Source organism: Gopherus evgoodei, chromosome 6, assembly GCF_007399415.2.
Source record: "Gopherus evgoodei ecotype Sinaloan lineage chromosome 6, rGopEvg1_v1.p, whole genome shotgun sequence".
NCBI lineage: Eukaryota > Metazoa > Chordata > Testudines > Testudinidae > Gopherus > Gopherus evgoodei.
The window spans coordinates 114,563,601-114,582,141 of record NC_044327.1 but is presented as its reverse complement, the minus strand read 5'-3'; the positions used below and the strand labels follow the sequence as shown (position 1 = coordinate 114,582,141).

General features: G+C 36.6%; 1 protein-coding gene across 1 annotated transcript in view; it reads right to left on the bottom strand.

The window, feature by feature from the left end:
- Window positions 1-1,737: 1,737 nt before the first annotated feature.
- LMAN1 (lectin, mannose binding 1) overlaps window positions 1,738-18,541 on the bottom strand; it is a 33,607-nt gene continuing 16,803 nt past the window's right edge. Inside the window, exons 7-13 of the mRNA XM_030567111.1 lie at window positions 17,997-18,055; window positions 17,120-17,252; window positions 15,322-15,515; window positions 15,115-15,185; window positions 6,911-7,064; window positions 5,231-5,352; window positions 1,738-4,635 (exon numbers count right to left, since the gene is read on the bottom strand). Of these exons, the coding sequence (XP_030422971.1) occupies window positions 4,599-4,635; window positions 5,231-5,352; window positions 6,911-7,064; window positions 15,115-15,185; window positions 15,322-15,515; window positions 17,120-17,252; window positions 17,997-18,055 (770 nt within the window). The 3' untranslated portion in view covers window positions 1,738-4,598. The remainder of the gene's footprint in view (window positions 4,636-5,230; window positions 5,353-6,910; window positions 7,065-15,114; window positions 15,186-15,321; window positions 15,516-17,119; window positions 17,253-17,996; window positions 18,056-18,541) is intronic.

The following is an 18,541-nucleotide window of genomic DNA, read 5'->3' as shown; positions in this document are numbered from 1 at the left end:
ATTGATACTAGAATTAGTGTAGTTAATCCTCATTGTAAGCATTTTGTATTATTAAACCAAAAGACAAATTGGTGGAATTTCAGTGCCCAGGCCAATGGGCACTAAGGATTCGATACACTCATGATCAGCATTTCACTATAAATTAAAAACACTGAGCCCCTAATCCCAGAAAGCATCCAATCTCTGCCAAGCAACAACAGCAGTTAGAGAATTTTTACAGTTCACCTGCCCAGGAAATTTTCCAAAGTTATGCAACGTGACACCATGAAGAATAGAATGAACATTTTTTTGAAGCAACTTCATTGACTGCTATACAGTAACTCCTCACTTAAGGTCATCTCATTGTTACGTCGCTGATCAATTAGAGAACATGCTTGTTTAAAGCTGCACAATGCTCCCTTATAACGTTGTTTGGCAGCCACCTGCTTTGTCCACTGCTTGCAGGAAGAGCAGCCCATTGGACCTAGCTTGTGGGGGGGGGGAGTTGGAACCAGGGTGAGCTGGCAGCCCCCATAAGTTCCTGTGCCACAGCCACCCAACAGGCTATCAATTGACTGGCCATTCAGGTGTCCCCGCATCCCACTGCCATGTGCTGCTCCTGCCCTCCGCCATGGAGCTGCTCCTGGGAGCCTCCTGCTTGCTGTTCAGGGGGTGGGAGCGGGGGAAGAGGGGTGCTGATGTCAGGGTGTCCCTCTCCCCCGACTCCTGTACCCCATCTCCACAGACGGGACAGGACGGGGCTCAGGACGGAGGGAGTTTGCTGGCAGCCGCTGCTGTCTCAACTTGTTGATCTACTTAAGAAGGCAGTGTATTTAAGAGTGGGGTTGGCCTACTTAGAGGGGCAATGCATGTCTCTTTGTCTCACACATAGAGGCCTGGTCTACACTGAGTAGGGGGCGAGCTAAGTTGGTCTAAGTTACACAACTTCAGCTATGAAAATAGCGTAGCTGAAGTTGATGTATTTAGATCTACTTACCGCAGTGTCTTCACTGTGGCAGGTTGACTGCTGCTGCTCCCACGTCGACTCCACCTACGCTTCTCGCTCCGGTGGAGTACTGGAGTTGACGGGAGAGAGCTCAGCAGTCGATTTATTGCGTCTTCACTAGACGTGATAAATCGACCCCGCTGGATCGATCGCTCCAGAGGTATGTGTAGAGATGCTCCCCCTCTGCTCCCCAACACACACACACACACACACACCCAGCACTTTGGAAAGTAGAGGGAGGGGTGCGCTCCAGCAGACAGTGTGGGTACATCTGCCTGGGTTCAGTTTCTGCAAGGAATGTTTGCAGCCACTGCCATGCCTCTGTTGGGTCTTCTTCCTCCATTCCTGTTGCCTTGTAGAGTGTGAGGCCTACATTAACAACGTGTTAACCCTTGAGAGCTCAGCCGAGTGCTAGTTCCTCATTTAGCAGCAAGGCATTCCCTGGGAAATATCCCACCTTCTGACTCCACCAACTCAACCAACCTACACAATCATCACAGCTGTGTACAATATTAAATTGTTTGTTTAAAACATACTCTCCGTGTGTGTGTATGTATATGTATATGTATATATAATGTCTTTTGCCTGGCGAAAATTTTTTTGCTAGAACCTAACCCCTCCCCCACAATTTACATAAATTCTTATGGGGAAATTGGATTCACTTAACATAGTTTTGCTTAAAGTAGCATTTTTCAGGAACTTAACTACGACATTAAGTGAGGAGTTATTGTACCAAATTCAGAGGGAAAACATTTACTAAAATATGTTTCTTTATTCAAATAAGGTTATGTTCTTCACTTCCAAAACAACAGATGGACAACCTTTTCAGTGTTACAGTAATTATACATCAATACAAGTCAAAGTCTCTCAAATAGGAAACAGTCAATTTAAATAACCGTGATTTTGCATTTTGCTTAAAGGGCTCAGATGTCTTGTGCTGAGATTCTCTTTCCATTTCCATGTGCCATTTATCACGCTACACTCAATTTTAAGACTCAGACCAGGCTAATTTGCCCCTCAAACTGTTAAAATTAGATTCCAAGTTTTTTCATCTCTCTAAGATTCAATTCATTTGAAAAAAGCAAGTGTGTTTGTACACAACATTGCAACACTTAGTGGCACTAATGAAACAGTATTTTAGCTAACAAGATAGTCTGACGAAAAAGCCACAGTTTAAAGTCATGGTAGGAATGAGAGTAAAGTCAAATCCATCCCTCCATCAAGTAGCAAGGATAACCCATGAATTGTTGTTTCATTGCTAGAATTAGATGCGATCACCTTTTGAAAAGTGCACATTTTGTGTCTTCTGTTTCCACAGAAGTCAATGGCAAACTGCTATTGTTTCCTGTGGGATCAGGTCCATCCGCAGCATAAATGCATTTTAATTTAACATGATAGTGTAGATATAATTTTAGATAGTGAGCTAATTCAGAAACTGCAAAAGCTTCCCCCAGTGTTTTCCTCTTCCCAACACAAGATACAATACCACTGGTTGCTTCAACATTTTAATTTTCAAATTGAATAAATCATAGTTGAGAGATTCACAAAATGGAGAAACAAGAATGTATTAATTGGAAGATATCTTTAAGAACTGTACATCATTTTACCAAATGTAGGACCGTATGAGATCTATTCTTTCAGCAGAACATACAAACTATTTATCTATCATGAAAGTGGGGGTTTTGTTTGTTTGACCATGTTCCAGCGCCAGAGGTGAAAGAAATAATACTGTGCATTGTTGTAAAGATAATGAACTACAATACAATGATCTGATAAAACACTGGCATTTTCTTCATTAAATATAGTTTAGTCCAAGGCATCTGTAAATACTTACTGGTGTGAGAGAAGAGAGCAGATTAATTGCTGCCTTGTGTTACTCTAGGCTATAGCAAGGGCTCTGCCACTGACTTGTCTTTATCTATGTAGATCAGTGCGGGGCAGTAGTTTCTCCTAATCACTAATGCAAACAAAGCCTTCCCATAATTTATAAATGGTATAGTTTGATAAATTTACTTAGTGTATCACATACTTTAGCTATACAAACAGGTGTGGAATGGATCTAATCACACTTTATGGGTATAGCATAGACATCCACATTTATATGATAGTTTAATTTTTACAGTAAAAAATATTGCATAGATTTATTATTTCCCCAAATTCTCAGGCACAATACTAACCAATAGCTTTTCATGACATTGAACTTGACAGCATGTGTTGCCTCCTCCAAAGGAGTCAAAATTACATACATTAAGTTCTAGACAATTTCTGCAGGTATTGAGACAAAACACATTCTGTAATTAAAACAGAACAGTCCCAACGTTCAGTTTTCATCATGTGCCTTGCAGAAACTTAGAAATACTTTAACTCTGTAGGAGAGCTACTCAAGAACAGATTGCTATGGATATGTAAACAAAGTAGCGTGAATCCTTTTCTTATTACTAATTTGACCATCTGTTCCATTTTGTCCCTGAAGCAAAAATGTTCACATGATAAGCAATGTTAAACAATCTTCAAATCCATCAGACTGAACACTTAGTTAACTTACACAATACTGGTTCAGTAAGAGTTGCTGGACTAACAGCAAAACACATCTGAGACAACGGCTTGTGAGGAAGTAGGAAACGTGTACACAAAACTTCTAGTTTGCAACACTTACTATGTAAAATATTAACCAGAGTCTCCACTGTGATATTTCTATTAGATTCATGAAACAGCTTATAAAAATAAAAGCATTTGTCAATTTAAATATGCCCTCATCTCAATTGGAGTTTAAGAAATATCAGCAATATTATCTCTTTGTCAGAAAGGTTCCATTAACTATTTTACAGAATTACGGTCAGTCATGAAACTATAACCCTAACAATCCCCACACAACTGCTTAAAGGACCTCTACTTTATTAGAATGTATTGTTTTCTCTCATTGTCTCATAAGACAAAAGCCTTTGTTTGCTTGTTCTGCATAGAGAGCGCCTTTGTTCTACACTCCAGCAGCTACTAGTCAGACTGTTATTAAAGGCCTTTGGCTTTCAGGGTTCACAAATTACCAAGTTATTTCTACAAACTCTTGTGAAATTTAGATCTACAAGCTACTACATAATTGCCAAACTGAAATCCAAATGACAAATAAAATATTTGTAACAATGCTTTTTCCCCAAAATTAGAGGAATGCAAAATTTTTATTTAAAAGAAATCTCACGTCAGGATGCTTAAATATATTTTTCTGCACAAATCATTGGACATGAAATACTCAGCAACAGCGACTGGCCCTCTATGCCCCAATTCTCTACCTTGGAAACATATTGATAAAACAATAGGAATACCATGGTCAAGTCCCAGTATCTACCAGAAACGTAACCAAAAAAAAAAAAAAAAAAAAAAAAAAAAAAAAAAGTAAATAGGATCCACAGTTTTCCTTTGTACTTGCTCCATTGCTCTAAGGGCTGTTTTTAACCACAGTATTAATGTTTTAAACAAGAACTTATTTTGTTTAGCAAAAATTCAATAATTTACAATATTGAAGCATTTTAAACACTAGAATTTCCCTCATTTACAGACTTATGTAATATTCTGTGCATACATACAGCAGGCACATACACACAAAAGGAACAGATCATCAAAAGAACTTTTTAGCTGCTGCTTCTTGCTGACTCCTAAAAATGAAAAAAGAAAAAAAGCAGGAGATAATGCACAAAGAAATTAGTACATTTCATTTCGTGAAAAGGCTACTCATATAAGCAATATTTTTTTTTCCCCAATAAAGCTTCAATTACATTGCAAGCATGGCACGATCAGGGACATTAATCAGATTTGTTAACAGACTATTCAACCCAAAATTTAGATTTTATAAAAAATAAAACAAAAAAACCCCAACTTCCCCTGCCAAAAACAAAACAAAAAAAATTTTTTAGAAAACCAAGCCCAATACATAAAAAAGGTTTTAATTAGCGTATTTTGAGAAAGTTTAACTGAAATAGTTAAAAAGATTCTTCTGCCATGTTTGAGTTCAACAATGTAGCACTGTGCTAACGGACATATACATCGAAGAGGAAACTGACTATGCTATTTTAATTTGTCAGCCTGGACAAATCGATAGTGTGTGCAAATATATAATAAAAAATATTTTAAAAATCTAACTTAATACATTTTTTTTTGAAAACAATGATTAATATGATCATGTCACTAACTGTACTTAAAATTAGAACTCCTAAATAAAGATATTTATCAATCTTTTAAAGAGTAACTTACCTATACATGATATAACCGATGAACAACACTGTTTGAACTGCTACAAAAATGAAGAAGTGAGTTGTAGATAGACATGATGGAAATGGTGGTAATTCTGGACACTTTGGTTTCTCATTTGATGGCTAGAAAGCAAAAATTTGTTACGATAATGCAGAAAGATGCCAATTGAATTTTTAAGACTGCTATTTTAGAAAACATTTTCAAAAGAAAGTTGCACATATGTGTTTACAGAAAGAACAGGGGAAAGTGAAGGAGTGTGTGGGTAGGAGACTCAAGATGTAACTTTGTTTTTATTTATTTTTTTTGTGTATGAGAGCTGAACAGATTGAAGTTACTTGGAGGCTGGGAGTACAAGGATACATGTTTAGTTAAGCACCCTAGACATAATAATTAAATAATTTCTTGCAGGCCTTGTAAGCCATTTGAGCGCAACAGTGGTGAAGGCGCCTTGAATTATCTAATCTGGATCGTAGTTGGGAAGTTCCAAATGCCTGAGCTCTATGCAAAATAGACACTCTCCATGTTAAAGTACATCAGCATGCTTGGACTTTCCTTGCAGCAATAGAGGCAGCTGGGAAGTCTGCAGATGATGTTATTACTGAAGCATGTGCTGAAGCCTGTTACTAATGGTCTTAAAAACTGATGAAAAGAAAAAATGTGCCACTGTTAGGGGAACACATCAGGTTGTGGGACAAAAAGTGCCAACTTTTTCTTTCAGTTTTCCAGAAATTCCAAGCGTTTCTGCTTTGTAAATATAGAAGTGAAATATGGCATGGCCAAAAAATATTTGAGATGTATTCATACTCCGAATGCATCTCAGGCCTGTTACCAAAGACAGAACAGGCTATTACGGATGGAGCTCTGCTAAATACATTAGATGGACAAATAGGAAGTCATTTGAATCAATGTTCCCAGCTTACGAAGAAAACATTGCATCATTCAAAAAAAAAAAAAAACAACCAAAAAAACCAACACAATGCCCCCCCCCCCCCCCCAAGACTGAGTGATTCCACAGGTAACAAGTTCCAGGCTACTGTATAGGTAAATATTCAAACAAACAACTAACATGCAGTATTTGATGCTAATTCCCACATAGCTTCTTACAGCTGCGGTTTTTAAACGATGGCAGCCCTTGCTTTGCAAATAAGATAAAAATAGTGTATATGCCCCCCATGCACATACAGGTACCTTTATAATAAAAAGGGTTTTCTAATTATTAAGTATTAGCTATGACAATTGTTGTAGGTCCTGCTCATGCAATTTGAAAAAAATGAACATTCTAGTGTAGTCTGAGGAATTATCTTCTAAGTGGTCACACAACATTTATTTTTGATCAGATTCTGAACAATGTTTGTGTTTGAGTGTGCATTTACCACAACAGCAAACACAGAACTGTGCATGCTCAAATGGGCAGTAATGCATTTAACTGGCCATTTACATTAATATAAGATTTGCATGCATAAATGTGATATCAAGTTAAGGCAGTTAAAAATATCATGCTTTTTATGCCTATCTTATCAAAACACTGATCATGTAGTTAAGGCAAAACAGTTTCAGTAGAGCAGCTTAATGAAAGAGTAATTGTTCATTAAATTACATGCTGGCTTTTCCCAACATTTCACTAACAGCCATATGCTGAATTTCCGCAGCCATTCTTTACACCAGTAGTACACAAATTACCATATTTCGCTGCACTAAATGCTCGATGTCCCTCTTTACTATATGAAGATGCTCTTTGATGTCATTGAAGTGCTGAGTTGTTTCATAGAGTCCTCCGGCAGAGCCAGGGTGCTGAACTCCACTGACCAACCTCAGAGTGTCACCCATGGAATTTCTGAAAACAAAAAGATGACCTGTTTCAGCATAAGGCAGTTCCTGAAAAATTCCCTCTCGCATACATGCTATATTTATAACCTATTAAGATTAGTTTCAATTTAACATCTTACAAACAAAAGATAGGACACTTTTTTTTATAGCTTCCATGAATATCTGTGAAGCACTTTGTTTTTCAAAATACCTGTTTTTAAACTTGCATTGAGCAGAAGAATCTTAATTTTGTAGAGTGCAACATGTCCCAAAGCTATAGTAAAAGCAAAATCAGCTCTATGGTGAATATTCTTTTGCTAAGCATCTGCTTTGGCTTATTTTTGGATGAAGTCTCAAAGAAATGTTTTGAATCTGTGGATCTGACCAAGGCTTTAGGATAAACATGGTATAATGCTATCTTTTAAGGAAACTAAAAGCTGTTCCAAAATAAATAAATATATAAATAAAAATAATGCAGTCATGTAAGAAATAAAGAAGAGGCTTTAGGGATAAGAAAAGATTTAGGGCCATTCATGTTCCATGATTACCTTTTACATGAGAAACTCATTTCCCCATATACACTGCTGTAATACTTAATACTGTGTTCACGTGAATTCATTTTGTTGTTACAACAAATCAAATTAAATCCACAAAAAGTTGAAACTCCATAACTAATATAAACTAATCAATGAAGAAAACATACATGCTCCTCTATCAATATGTTCATATAATTTTTCCCTATTGTGATGCTTCTTTTCAGTTGCAAAGAGGATTAAAGTCTACAGCTAAAACATTTATCATGTGAATGTTAATCCCTTCATTACTAACAGAATAATCAACATTTATATCTTGGATTTAATTTACTTTAAACTTTACATTTTGTTCAGACAAGACAGTTTGACAACTATCTGACTGTAAAGCCTTAACTCTTCATCCAATGGTCTGTGACTCAACTTCTACCTAAAAAAAACTCAAGTCATCTGTCTTGGATGTTTACCATGTGTATAAGTCCACACACTAGAAAGACTGTTAAACCGTTTTTATACATTCTTTAAAATTCAAAATAGGATTATGTTTCTTGTAAGAGCTAGAGGTGAAAGCAAAGATCAAGTTTTGCTGCTAGTGTTTGATCATCTATAAATGTAATGGTTAATTTAAGTAAATTATAATTAATAGTTATAATACAAATTAAAACTTTAAACACCCCCTAACTTTTGCATTAATTACCAGTCACATCGTTAAACTATAATTTCAAGATCAGTCTTTTTATTTTTGGAATTCTGTAAGGGGAAAAAGTATAAGAATCCAAAAGATAACAGTACAATGCACCATACATATCCACAAGCACTACACCACAAATATACTGTTTATCACTGCAGATTCTGTGAGTGGTTTTGATTGCAGTAGTACATGTATTGTTAAACCACAGCTCACTAGAGGTTTCTCCCTTCATTGTGATTGCAGTAAAGTGTATTTAGATCATTTGGTGGGGAGGATTCTTAACTTGATCAGTACTATACATCCTGGGCTAACACTCATCTCAGTTTTACCCCAGACATAACCAGTACTGAGTTAATAAGAAGCACTCAAGTTATTTAATTACTAACCATACTGTTATAATATTTAGATATGACTAGCCTAAAAATCTATTTGTTTCTTTCAGTTACTAAAATGGAAATATTCTTCTTTTCATGAGTTGACAATTAGATTTTCATCTGTTTCTTGAATTTGGTTACTATCCTTAGTTTCTTTATGAGGCTCAGGGGGGGGAAAAAAAAAAGGAAAAAAAAAAACCAACCAATACAACATGGTAGACTTTCATTCATTAAGTATATTTCTCCTTGATTCAGCTTTTCAAGAATTCTACTTTTCTTCTCCACCAGCCTTCTTAAATGACAAAACCCAGGAATTCCCTTTTCATTTCAGGTCTCTCACAAAAAGATAAAATAATAACTTAACATAAGAAGTATCCCTCTCCACATTACTCTGTTTAAAAGCTATTAACGAAAAAGTGAGTTTTAAGAACAGTTAGTCTGCTCTTCCTGGTTCAATTTCAAATTTAGAATGGATAATTCCAGGAGATTTACTTCACAATAAGTAAAATATTGTCAGTCATAAGTTACTGCATGACTTTTGGTATTTGCCAAAAATAAGTTCCCATTCTGAACACAATTCAAAATGTACTATGAGAAAAAGGAATTTACCCTTTGAAGTCATTTTCCTTCTGCCAGCCACTGCTAACAACACTAGCCAAAGTGGCCCTACAAACAACTCTCAATCTTTCTTTATTTTTGCTCTTCATCAATCAGAAAAATAATTAGGCTTGGCAGAATTCGATTTTTTAAAAAATAATTTTGAGAGATAATATCAGTGTTTAAAAATAAAAATGCTTAAAAATAATCTATTTAAGTGTTCACAGTTGAGGGAAATTGATCAGGCAAAAGGGTTGACAGTTATTTAATGACAGCAGATATTGAGATTCGAACAGTTAAAGCTTTATAGCTATTAAAACACAAATCACGTCAAAATATACAAATATGCTTAAATCAAACTGTAATAAGTTCTCAAGCAGCAGTTCTCACTTCGAAATTTCCATATAGGCTATCATCATTGATGGAAATCTTTTTTCACCAGTTTGGGGGGTGGGGGAAGAGGATGTGGGGGAGTGTGTGTGTAAAATTGTCATTTACAGACATTTACCTATTAAAAAAATCTAATCCTTCCAAGCCTAAATAAAACTTTGAATGTGACACAAACTGTATACATGCTAAGTAAGATTAGTGAACTTATCATCCAATGTTTCCTCTGCGCCCCTCACCATCAGTTTTCTTTTTATCATCACTGTATCAGAAGTCAATTTGTGAAAGCAGGCCTTTGTTTGAATTACTTTTACAAGTCTTTTTTCTGGAACAGACTGCATATATTTGAGAAATAATTTTGCTTGTAATCTAAGCCATGCAAGCTATATTCAACAGCTATAGTGACCTCCACCTAATAAACGCTTGTTATAAAGAAATCTGTACAAATACAGTACATTGATTTTTGTAATAATTTCTGTCTATTATATATGGGATGACTTTACAGGAGCAGGTGTTCTAATTCTCTGAATCAACTGACTCTAGCACTAAGAATACATGATGGGATAAGATTAAAAAAAGTAAATTAACTATGATCCATTTTTGTTATTAAAAGAAAATATTAAGTTCTCTAAATAAATGTGGGCCATGTCAAATTTAAATTATGTTGCTCCTTCAAAGACAACATGCTGTTTGTTTCTATTGTCTACACTGGCAAGGATTCTTCTGTAATCAGATATTAAGAAATCTGCAAATCTTGACATGAAAATTACTTTGACAATAAGTCCTTTTCCTCCAGGGATGACCAATAAAGCAGCAATGGGCTGTTCATTTTTGTTATTTCCTTATCTATAACATAAAACATTTCTTTAATCTAAGCAGAAAATATTAAGATGTTACGCAAATGCATATCTAATAAGTAGTCACTGAAAGGGCAGACTACCAATGTTAACAAGAAAATCTAATTTATTTGCTTGGCATAAGGATTGGTCAAGAATATTAAAATAAAAGCTTTCCTGGAAGAACAAGAGTGAAAATGGAAGTATTCTAATCTTCGTCCTACAAAAAAACTGACCTACTTAGATGAATTACAAGATGTTTCCCTTGAACTATTAACACTGGCAAAATACAATTGTTTATAATTATAGCATAAAATTGTCTGCAAAATTTTTACAAAAGATAATTAATGTTTTAACTTTTGTGAATACAAAGTTAAAGGAATTATACAACTGTGAAAAATTTTGAATACAATGTACAAACATGCCTTTCAGAAAATTCCCAATATTAAAATCCATTAGTTTTACTAATACTTAAGCTACAAGCCACTACCAACGAACAAAGTGATAATTTATGTTTACAAAAGGTTCAAATAAGAGTAGCTGTGTGCCAATATACAACTGTGAGCAGAGATTTTTAAACATGTATTATTTGGGTGTCTCTCAATCTCACCTGTTGAACTGTTCCACTCTTTATAAATAGTCATTGGAGTAGGGATTTGAACTTGGGTCCCTCACATCCTAGGTAAGTGCCCTAACAGGCTATAGAGTAATTCTCACTCTCTTTTCCTGGCACAGAGACAACTGTAATTCACAGTAGCAATTCACTGTCATTCATGACACTGAACCAGGGCTTTTGAGCTGTGCTTCGGCTCTGCTCCAGCTCCAGGCAAAATCCTGTAGCTCCACTGCTCCGCGCTCCAGGCTCCACTCCAAAGCCCTACATTGAACAGCCACTGGACCAGAGAAAGACAGAATGACTACAGCGCTGGAGTTAAGTCTCCCACATCCTAGGTAAGTACCCTAAGTTCAAGTCCCCTCCCCAATGAGCGTTTTTTTTTAAAAGAACATCTTCAACAGAACAGACTGAGAAAGATCCATATCAGAATATCCCATAGCCCAATGGCTAGAATGGCTAGGATGAGTGCCCCCCTCCCCAGGTGAGGGAGACCAAGTTTTAAATCCCTTTGCCACATCAGGCAAAGGGGAAGAAATAGAACCCTGGCCTCCCAAAACCCAGGTGAGTACCTTACCAACTGGGATGAAGGTTATAAAGAAGGTGGTTGTCGTCCTCTGCCATTTTCTGGATCTAGTCCTCCTTTGCTTTTGACATTTTGTTTTGAAATTTTTGTGTTTTGATTTTTTTGGTTCAGTCGAAACTATTAGTCAAACTCAAAGCAAATAGTTTTGAGTTGACCAAAACTGTATTTTTCAGAAAAACTATTTGCCAAAATATTTTTGCCCTACTCTACCTCTAATGTCATTAACTGTGCTACACAAAAGACACTTTCATGTATTAATTGATAGATCCATTTTTTACAATGACTTGCCACATTCATTTCTAAAAATGATAAATATCTGAACAAGTTAAATGAATACAAACAAACACATAGATATGTTGTGCATCTTAGCATGTATTTTGAAGTGCGGTTACTGAAAGGCAAATGATTTTTTGCCTGCAAGATTGTTAAATGTTTCTCCTGCCAAAAATCCAGGAGATTGTATTAACATGTTTCTTACAATGACATGACACATGAAGAACTCAGGAAATCTGAAGTTACAGTTAACATTTCTGAATTTAATGTGCAGCTTGGTATCAGATATTGTATGAGAACACTATGATTAGAGGTAATTACGGTTGATATTTTCTTAACTTTTTGCATTATAAACACAGTACACAGTTTAGTTTTCTTGTATAGGATTTCTTTGTAGTTTAGGCCAGAATTTTCAGAAGGCCCCAGTGCATAGAACTGAAGCCAGGTTTTCAAGAGTTAAGATACATTTTTCCAGAAGTACTCAACACCCAGAAGCTCTGACTCACAAGAGGCACTGGACTATTTTGAAAATCCAGTCCCAGCTGAGAGCACTCAGTCTGTGTTCTCTCTAATGTGCACGCCTGTGCAGCCGCACAGGAGCCTATCAAGGACTGTGTACCTGATGAGGAGAGCCATGTAGCCACAAGGGTCTGGAGAAGCGAGAGGTGTGTGTGTGTGGGAGAATAGGGGGAGTTGGGGGCTCCTCTCCTGCGGCCCTGGTCCGGGGACTGCTGCAGCGGGGAGGGGAGCGGGGCGGGGGAAGTCCTCTCTCTCTGCCACAGCCCCGGGGCACATACCCCCAAACCCCTCACCCCCAGCCCCATCCCAGAGCCCACACCTCCAGCCAGAGCCACCCCCCCGACCCCCACAACCCTCTGCTCGAGCCCTGAGGCCCCTCCCACATGCCGAAAGTCTCGGCCCCACCCCGGCACACATCACCTCCATACTGGTGCGTACAACAAAATTCATTCTGCACATGGATGGAAAAAATTAGAGGAAACATTGTGCTTAGTACTTTTTCAAGTCTGGTCCTTGAACTCTAATTCCACTGAATTCAATGGGACACTGACTTCAGCAGGAGCAGAACTGGGCCCCTCACTGGGATACTAAATATTTGTTTTAAATATAGAGGTTTGGGGAGTGTCTAAACAACAAAGGAAAACGATACAAGACTTAGAGATTTGAGTAGTCTATGTGACGAAAAATGGAAACAACTGTAAAAAAAAATTTCTGTGGGATGCAAACTAAAAGACAGACTACAGACCAACATGGCACCATTTAGACATCATAGTGACTAGGAAAGGGATCATCTCAACTACCACCATGGTAAGGAGCTATGCTTCTTCACTTCATCTAAAACGTGTTTCTCTCTCTCAAACACACCCTAAAGTAATTCAAGCAGAGATGCTTCACTCAAAACAAGTGATCAAATGAAGTTATATGGCAAAAAAGACCATGAAGTTAGAATCACAGAACCGTAGAATATCAGGGTTGGAAGGGATCTCAGGAGGTCATCTAGTCCAATCCCTTGCTCAAAACAGGACCAATCCCCAACTAATAAAAAGTTAGTAGGTATAACATACAGCTAGATATCTTTAAGTAAGAGGAATGGTAAAGCAGAGCAATAAAGATTAGATACACTTAGAGGGACAAGTCCAACCGATCTAATCATCATAATTTTTGATGTACATACTAAAGAAAAAATACTTTTATCTGAATGGTAACTTCTGAACTTTTACACATAAAAAATATTAAAATTTATGAACTTTTGAACAGTGCTAGTCGATGTCCCTGGAAAGCTAACTTCCTTAACATAAACTTGTTTGACACTAACACAGATACTAGAAATATTTAATTTCATGTGTTTGCTCTTGGCATGAAAAACACCTATGCCTGGCTTTTTTCAGAAGCCAGAATTCACTAATGCAGTGGTTTTCAATCTTTTTTTATTTGTGGGCCCCTAACAAATTTCAAACACAGGTGTGGACCCCTTTGGAAATCTTAGTCTGCATACCCCTAGGGGTCCGTGGACCACAGGTTGAAAGTCACTGCACTAACGTTACAGTCTTTTGAGATAGTTACATTGCTAAAATATCATCTTCTCATGATGAAGTACAAACCTGAGTTCAAAAAAGGATTAGATAAGCTCAGGAAGGATAAGTCCATCAAAGGCGATTAGCCATGATGGAGCATGTGTCCCCCCAAGATCTGGTCGACTCCATACACCTCTACGTTGCTCGTGAAAAATCCACATCCATGAGCAATGTAGTTATACCAAACTAATCCTCCATATAGATAGTGTTATGTCATGGGGAGTGCAGTAACCAAAAGTGATACAATATTAATAATATGAACAAACAAAAAAAATCTATTTTTACTATTTCCAGAGCCAAATTCAAGAGGCTATCAGACTGAGAAATATCAGCCAAATTAAAAAGTTGTCTACTTTTCAATAAACAAAATTAGTTTGGATTTTAAGCTATTATGATACAAACAGTCATTTTAGGTGGTAACAGAAAGATTAGAGAAAAGATAATGTCTTTCAGTTTGTTTACTGTGTGTATTTTATATGCAGGGAAGAAGAGCTTTGTATAATCAAGGAAATGAGATGATTCCATAAAGTCCACAAAGGATCTTGCTATGGCCAAGGTAATTTGCCTGGGAAGCACAAATGTTATGAAAATATTTTCTATAATACTCCTCAAAAGTCACTTTCACTGTTTCCCCTCCACAGTCAGTTTCCCAGTTTGTGTGGCTCCTTTTCCCCAATGAAACAAGGAAGAAGTTTACTCTTTTAAGAACAAAAAACCCAGGAAAATGAGATTGTAAAAACAGAAAAATTGACACAGACTCAGAGGCAAATGCAGTAACCTGAAACCTCTTAAAAATTGACTAGCCTGCCAGCTGATGATGTCCCTTTAACCTCATATTGTCAGAGTAACGTCTGAAATATTAATCCTTCATGTACCTATGCAAGAGAAATTTCAAGAGGCTCACTTAACTACTGTCTGTACATGAATGTCCATCTACACTCATGTACAAATTTTTCATATTTGAGTTTGACCTGACCTAAACTGGTTTAAATCAGGAAGAATTACAATGAAGTACAAAATGGAATTAGACCTTTGTAAAACAAATGCAAGAGAAACCTGAATCAGGTCTTCAACAAGATACTAAGGACGCACGCTTACTTCATTTCATTCACTTGTCTGAGGACCTCCTCTTGAGTTTTCACAATAGCGTCAAGCTCTTGTTGGGAGATCTGAAAAAAAGAAACAAAAAAAAAACCTCAAAATGGTCAATGCCAGAGTACAGAGCTATGCATGTAGAAAAGAAGTAAACTGATTATGTTTGAATTCATGTCAGCATATTAACAATGATACACATTTTGAGTTCACCTGTCCTTGTTGGCCTGGAATACCAGCTCCTCTTTTGGTAATCTCGTCCGTTACTGCAGAGACGTACCTCCTCTGCTCATCAAGAATCATGTCCAACTGCCTATTAAGCTGCTTGATTTCAAGATGAATTCGATTCTGCCCTTCAAAAATTTGTCTCAATTCACGATCACTTACAGTTTCATAGAAATCATCCGCTAAAACAAAACAAAGAAGTGAATTATAGTTCTGCATTTTCAGACAGTCAAATATGTGCATGCATATTCATATGCCATAGAGTTTTATTTCACCTCAGACCCAAAACACACCCAGAGGTTATGAGTACACTCATTTTTATATTTATATTAATACATGCAGCACCTCAAAACCCCAGCCTAGGATTAGAGCCTCTTCTGTATTAGTCACAATTAAAAAAAAAAAAAAAAAAAAAAAACACAATACACAAACCAAACCCCAAACCAAAGACAGTCCCTGCTTCAGAAAGCTCAAGCTGCGATTCAGACAATGTGCAAGAAAGACAAGGTAATAATATGGATAGACAAATTCACATAAATTAGTAGTCACAGTGGTCTCAGTAGTCACCAGCCTAACCCATTGTCCATCAGGAGCAATTTGACGGAATAATCGTAAAAGTATGTTTTAAGGAGAATTTTGAGATAAAGAGGTCTCTTCAGGAATTTTGACAAGAGTTCCTCTCAGGCAATGTGGGAATGGGAGAAAAACAGTCCATCAAAATCAGCATTCAGTAGCCAAGTAAAAGCTGAAGTCAACTGTGCAATTAAAAAAAAAAATCTGATTTGAAAGGCAAGGTGGGGCTAAAATGGTAGAGGGTTATAAAGTGAAGACAAGAAGCTTGAGCTTGATACAGTTGGCAAAAGTGAGTCAGTGGAGGAATGCAAAGTGGGGAGTAGGGTAGTCATATGACTGGACAAAACAGATGATCCTAGCAGCAGACCTGGTATAGCTAAAATTTTCTAAACTGGGCCCTAAATCCATATTTAGGCATCTAGATATAAATGACCTGAATTTAAGACCAGTTCACTCACAAGTCTCATTTAAGTCACTGGGAGCTACAGGTGTAAGATCCTAAATATGGGTTTAGGAGCCTACTGATAGGTACTTATATGTTAAATACTATTATGTTAATAATTTGAGAGTCCTATTTCTTAGAGATATGGCATATAATACACTTAGGCCATAACTTTCAAATCTAACCCAGAGTTAACAAGAGTTATTGGTATTTATAATATTTCAATGCTAGTTATTTCTGCAGAGTTGAAATTAATGGGACTCAGATATCTGCTTGAAGTTAAACATATGCTCAAAGGCTTTACTGAATAGGGATGGACTGTTGAATTAGGGCCTTAACAACTAACACATCATAGACAGAAAGAGGATCCACAGAAAACATTTGCCTGGCTCCTTACTTTCAGGTCAGCAGAAGAGATTAGTTTCCTCAATAAATTTTCTAGAAACTGTCAAACCTTTTTCCCAGCCAATTAAAAAGTCACCTGTCCACCCATCATCCCACAGGCACACAGACTTCTATTCGCTCCTTCAGTTACAGGAACATCATATATATCTGTTAATGTTTCAGCAATCCCTTGGCACAGAGAAGTCCAAAGAACTTCTGGATAAAAAATTGACATAAAGGGAGTTGGGGGAGCTCAGGATTTATGGGACTGGGCCCCAGTTCTAAATACACTGGCACAGCTAATGTAATCGCGAACATGGATATCATCATCTTCAGGTTTAATAATGTGTTTCCCCTGACAATTAATAATTTGTTTATTTAACTTGCCTGGCTGCCCGTGCATGTCAGGATGATCCTTCTGAAATTCTTCCTTCTTTTTATCCAGTTCTTGTTGAAAATGCTCAAACTCCTCTTGATATTTCTCTTTATCCTTCTCAGGAATTTCTGCTTCTGGAATAGGCTTTAAAACAATTTTTAAAAACAAGGTATTTATATATTTACTAGAAATCCTCAACATTTTCAGTCCTCTTTCCAACAAATCTCATCTCCCAGGGGCTCTCTTGTCAAGATTTGTTCACATTCAGAGGCAAACAAACATGCTTCAACACTTACGCTACTTGCTATAAGATCTACACTTATGGAAACACATACTTCAGAGTGTAAAGTTGATATTATAAGACACTACACATCCCTATTGTGATTCCTACCATTTTAATTTTTCCCACTGTATTTGTGGAAATTCTTTTTCGCATTTAGAAACATCAGAACTTTCTACTGTGAGAGACAGACAGACATTGTGAACAAATACTACAGCACTAAACAAGAACCATGCAAAGCAGAAAGTGAAACTGGCCAAGCATTTTCCAGGAAAGAGAAATAGTGAAAAGTAAATTTTTAAAATTTTCACTATTAATATATGACAAAACAGGTATATTTTGTTTTTAAAACTTATGCAATTTAATTCAGTGCCCTTTCAAAGTGTCTAGTTTAAGATTTTTCCACATTTTACTATTCAGACGTTATATTGTATTAGTCTCATTTTCCCAAGATAGTAGATTGCATATTCACATCAACATTTTGAAAGAGAAAAGAAAAATATGAAATAAGGTGCTTCAATGCTGACATTTTAAATGGACTCCCAGCCACATGCTGAACATATGCACATCTGTAAAATTAATATATTATAGTGCATAAAGATGCTTACTGCTTCTTTCCCAGGCTCAGTCAACTGGAAAGTTAGGAAAGACAGTACATCATGGTCATCTGGATAAAAAGCAAATACATCAAATTAGCCTGAATATACTAGTACTTAAATTACCAATATTAGCTATGAAATATTATTTCTAACACATTCTAAATTTATTATTCAAGTTTCTGATTTACTACAATAAAATTCTAGCCTTCTTTTGACTGTTGGGGTTTTGTGGTATGCTATCCCAGTTCTCCTTAGTTGATCACTTGGATTTGTAGCCAAGATGAATGGCATACCAAAGACAAAAGTGAAACAGTCTTCCAAATAGTACTTTAAAAAATTACAAGGACACACTAACCAGTGTATTAGATAATTTCCCTTCCACCTGTCTGTCCCCTGCCTGCCCACCCAACCTCACAAAAAACAAAAACAAAAACATACACACATAAATAAGTGGTGTGTGCGTGTGTGTAGTTTTGGGAAGTACAGTCAGTCTGGCTTTAAAATGTTCTAATACTCCTTTGTTTTATTTGGGATGAAACTGACAAGTTGCAAAT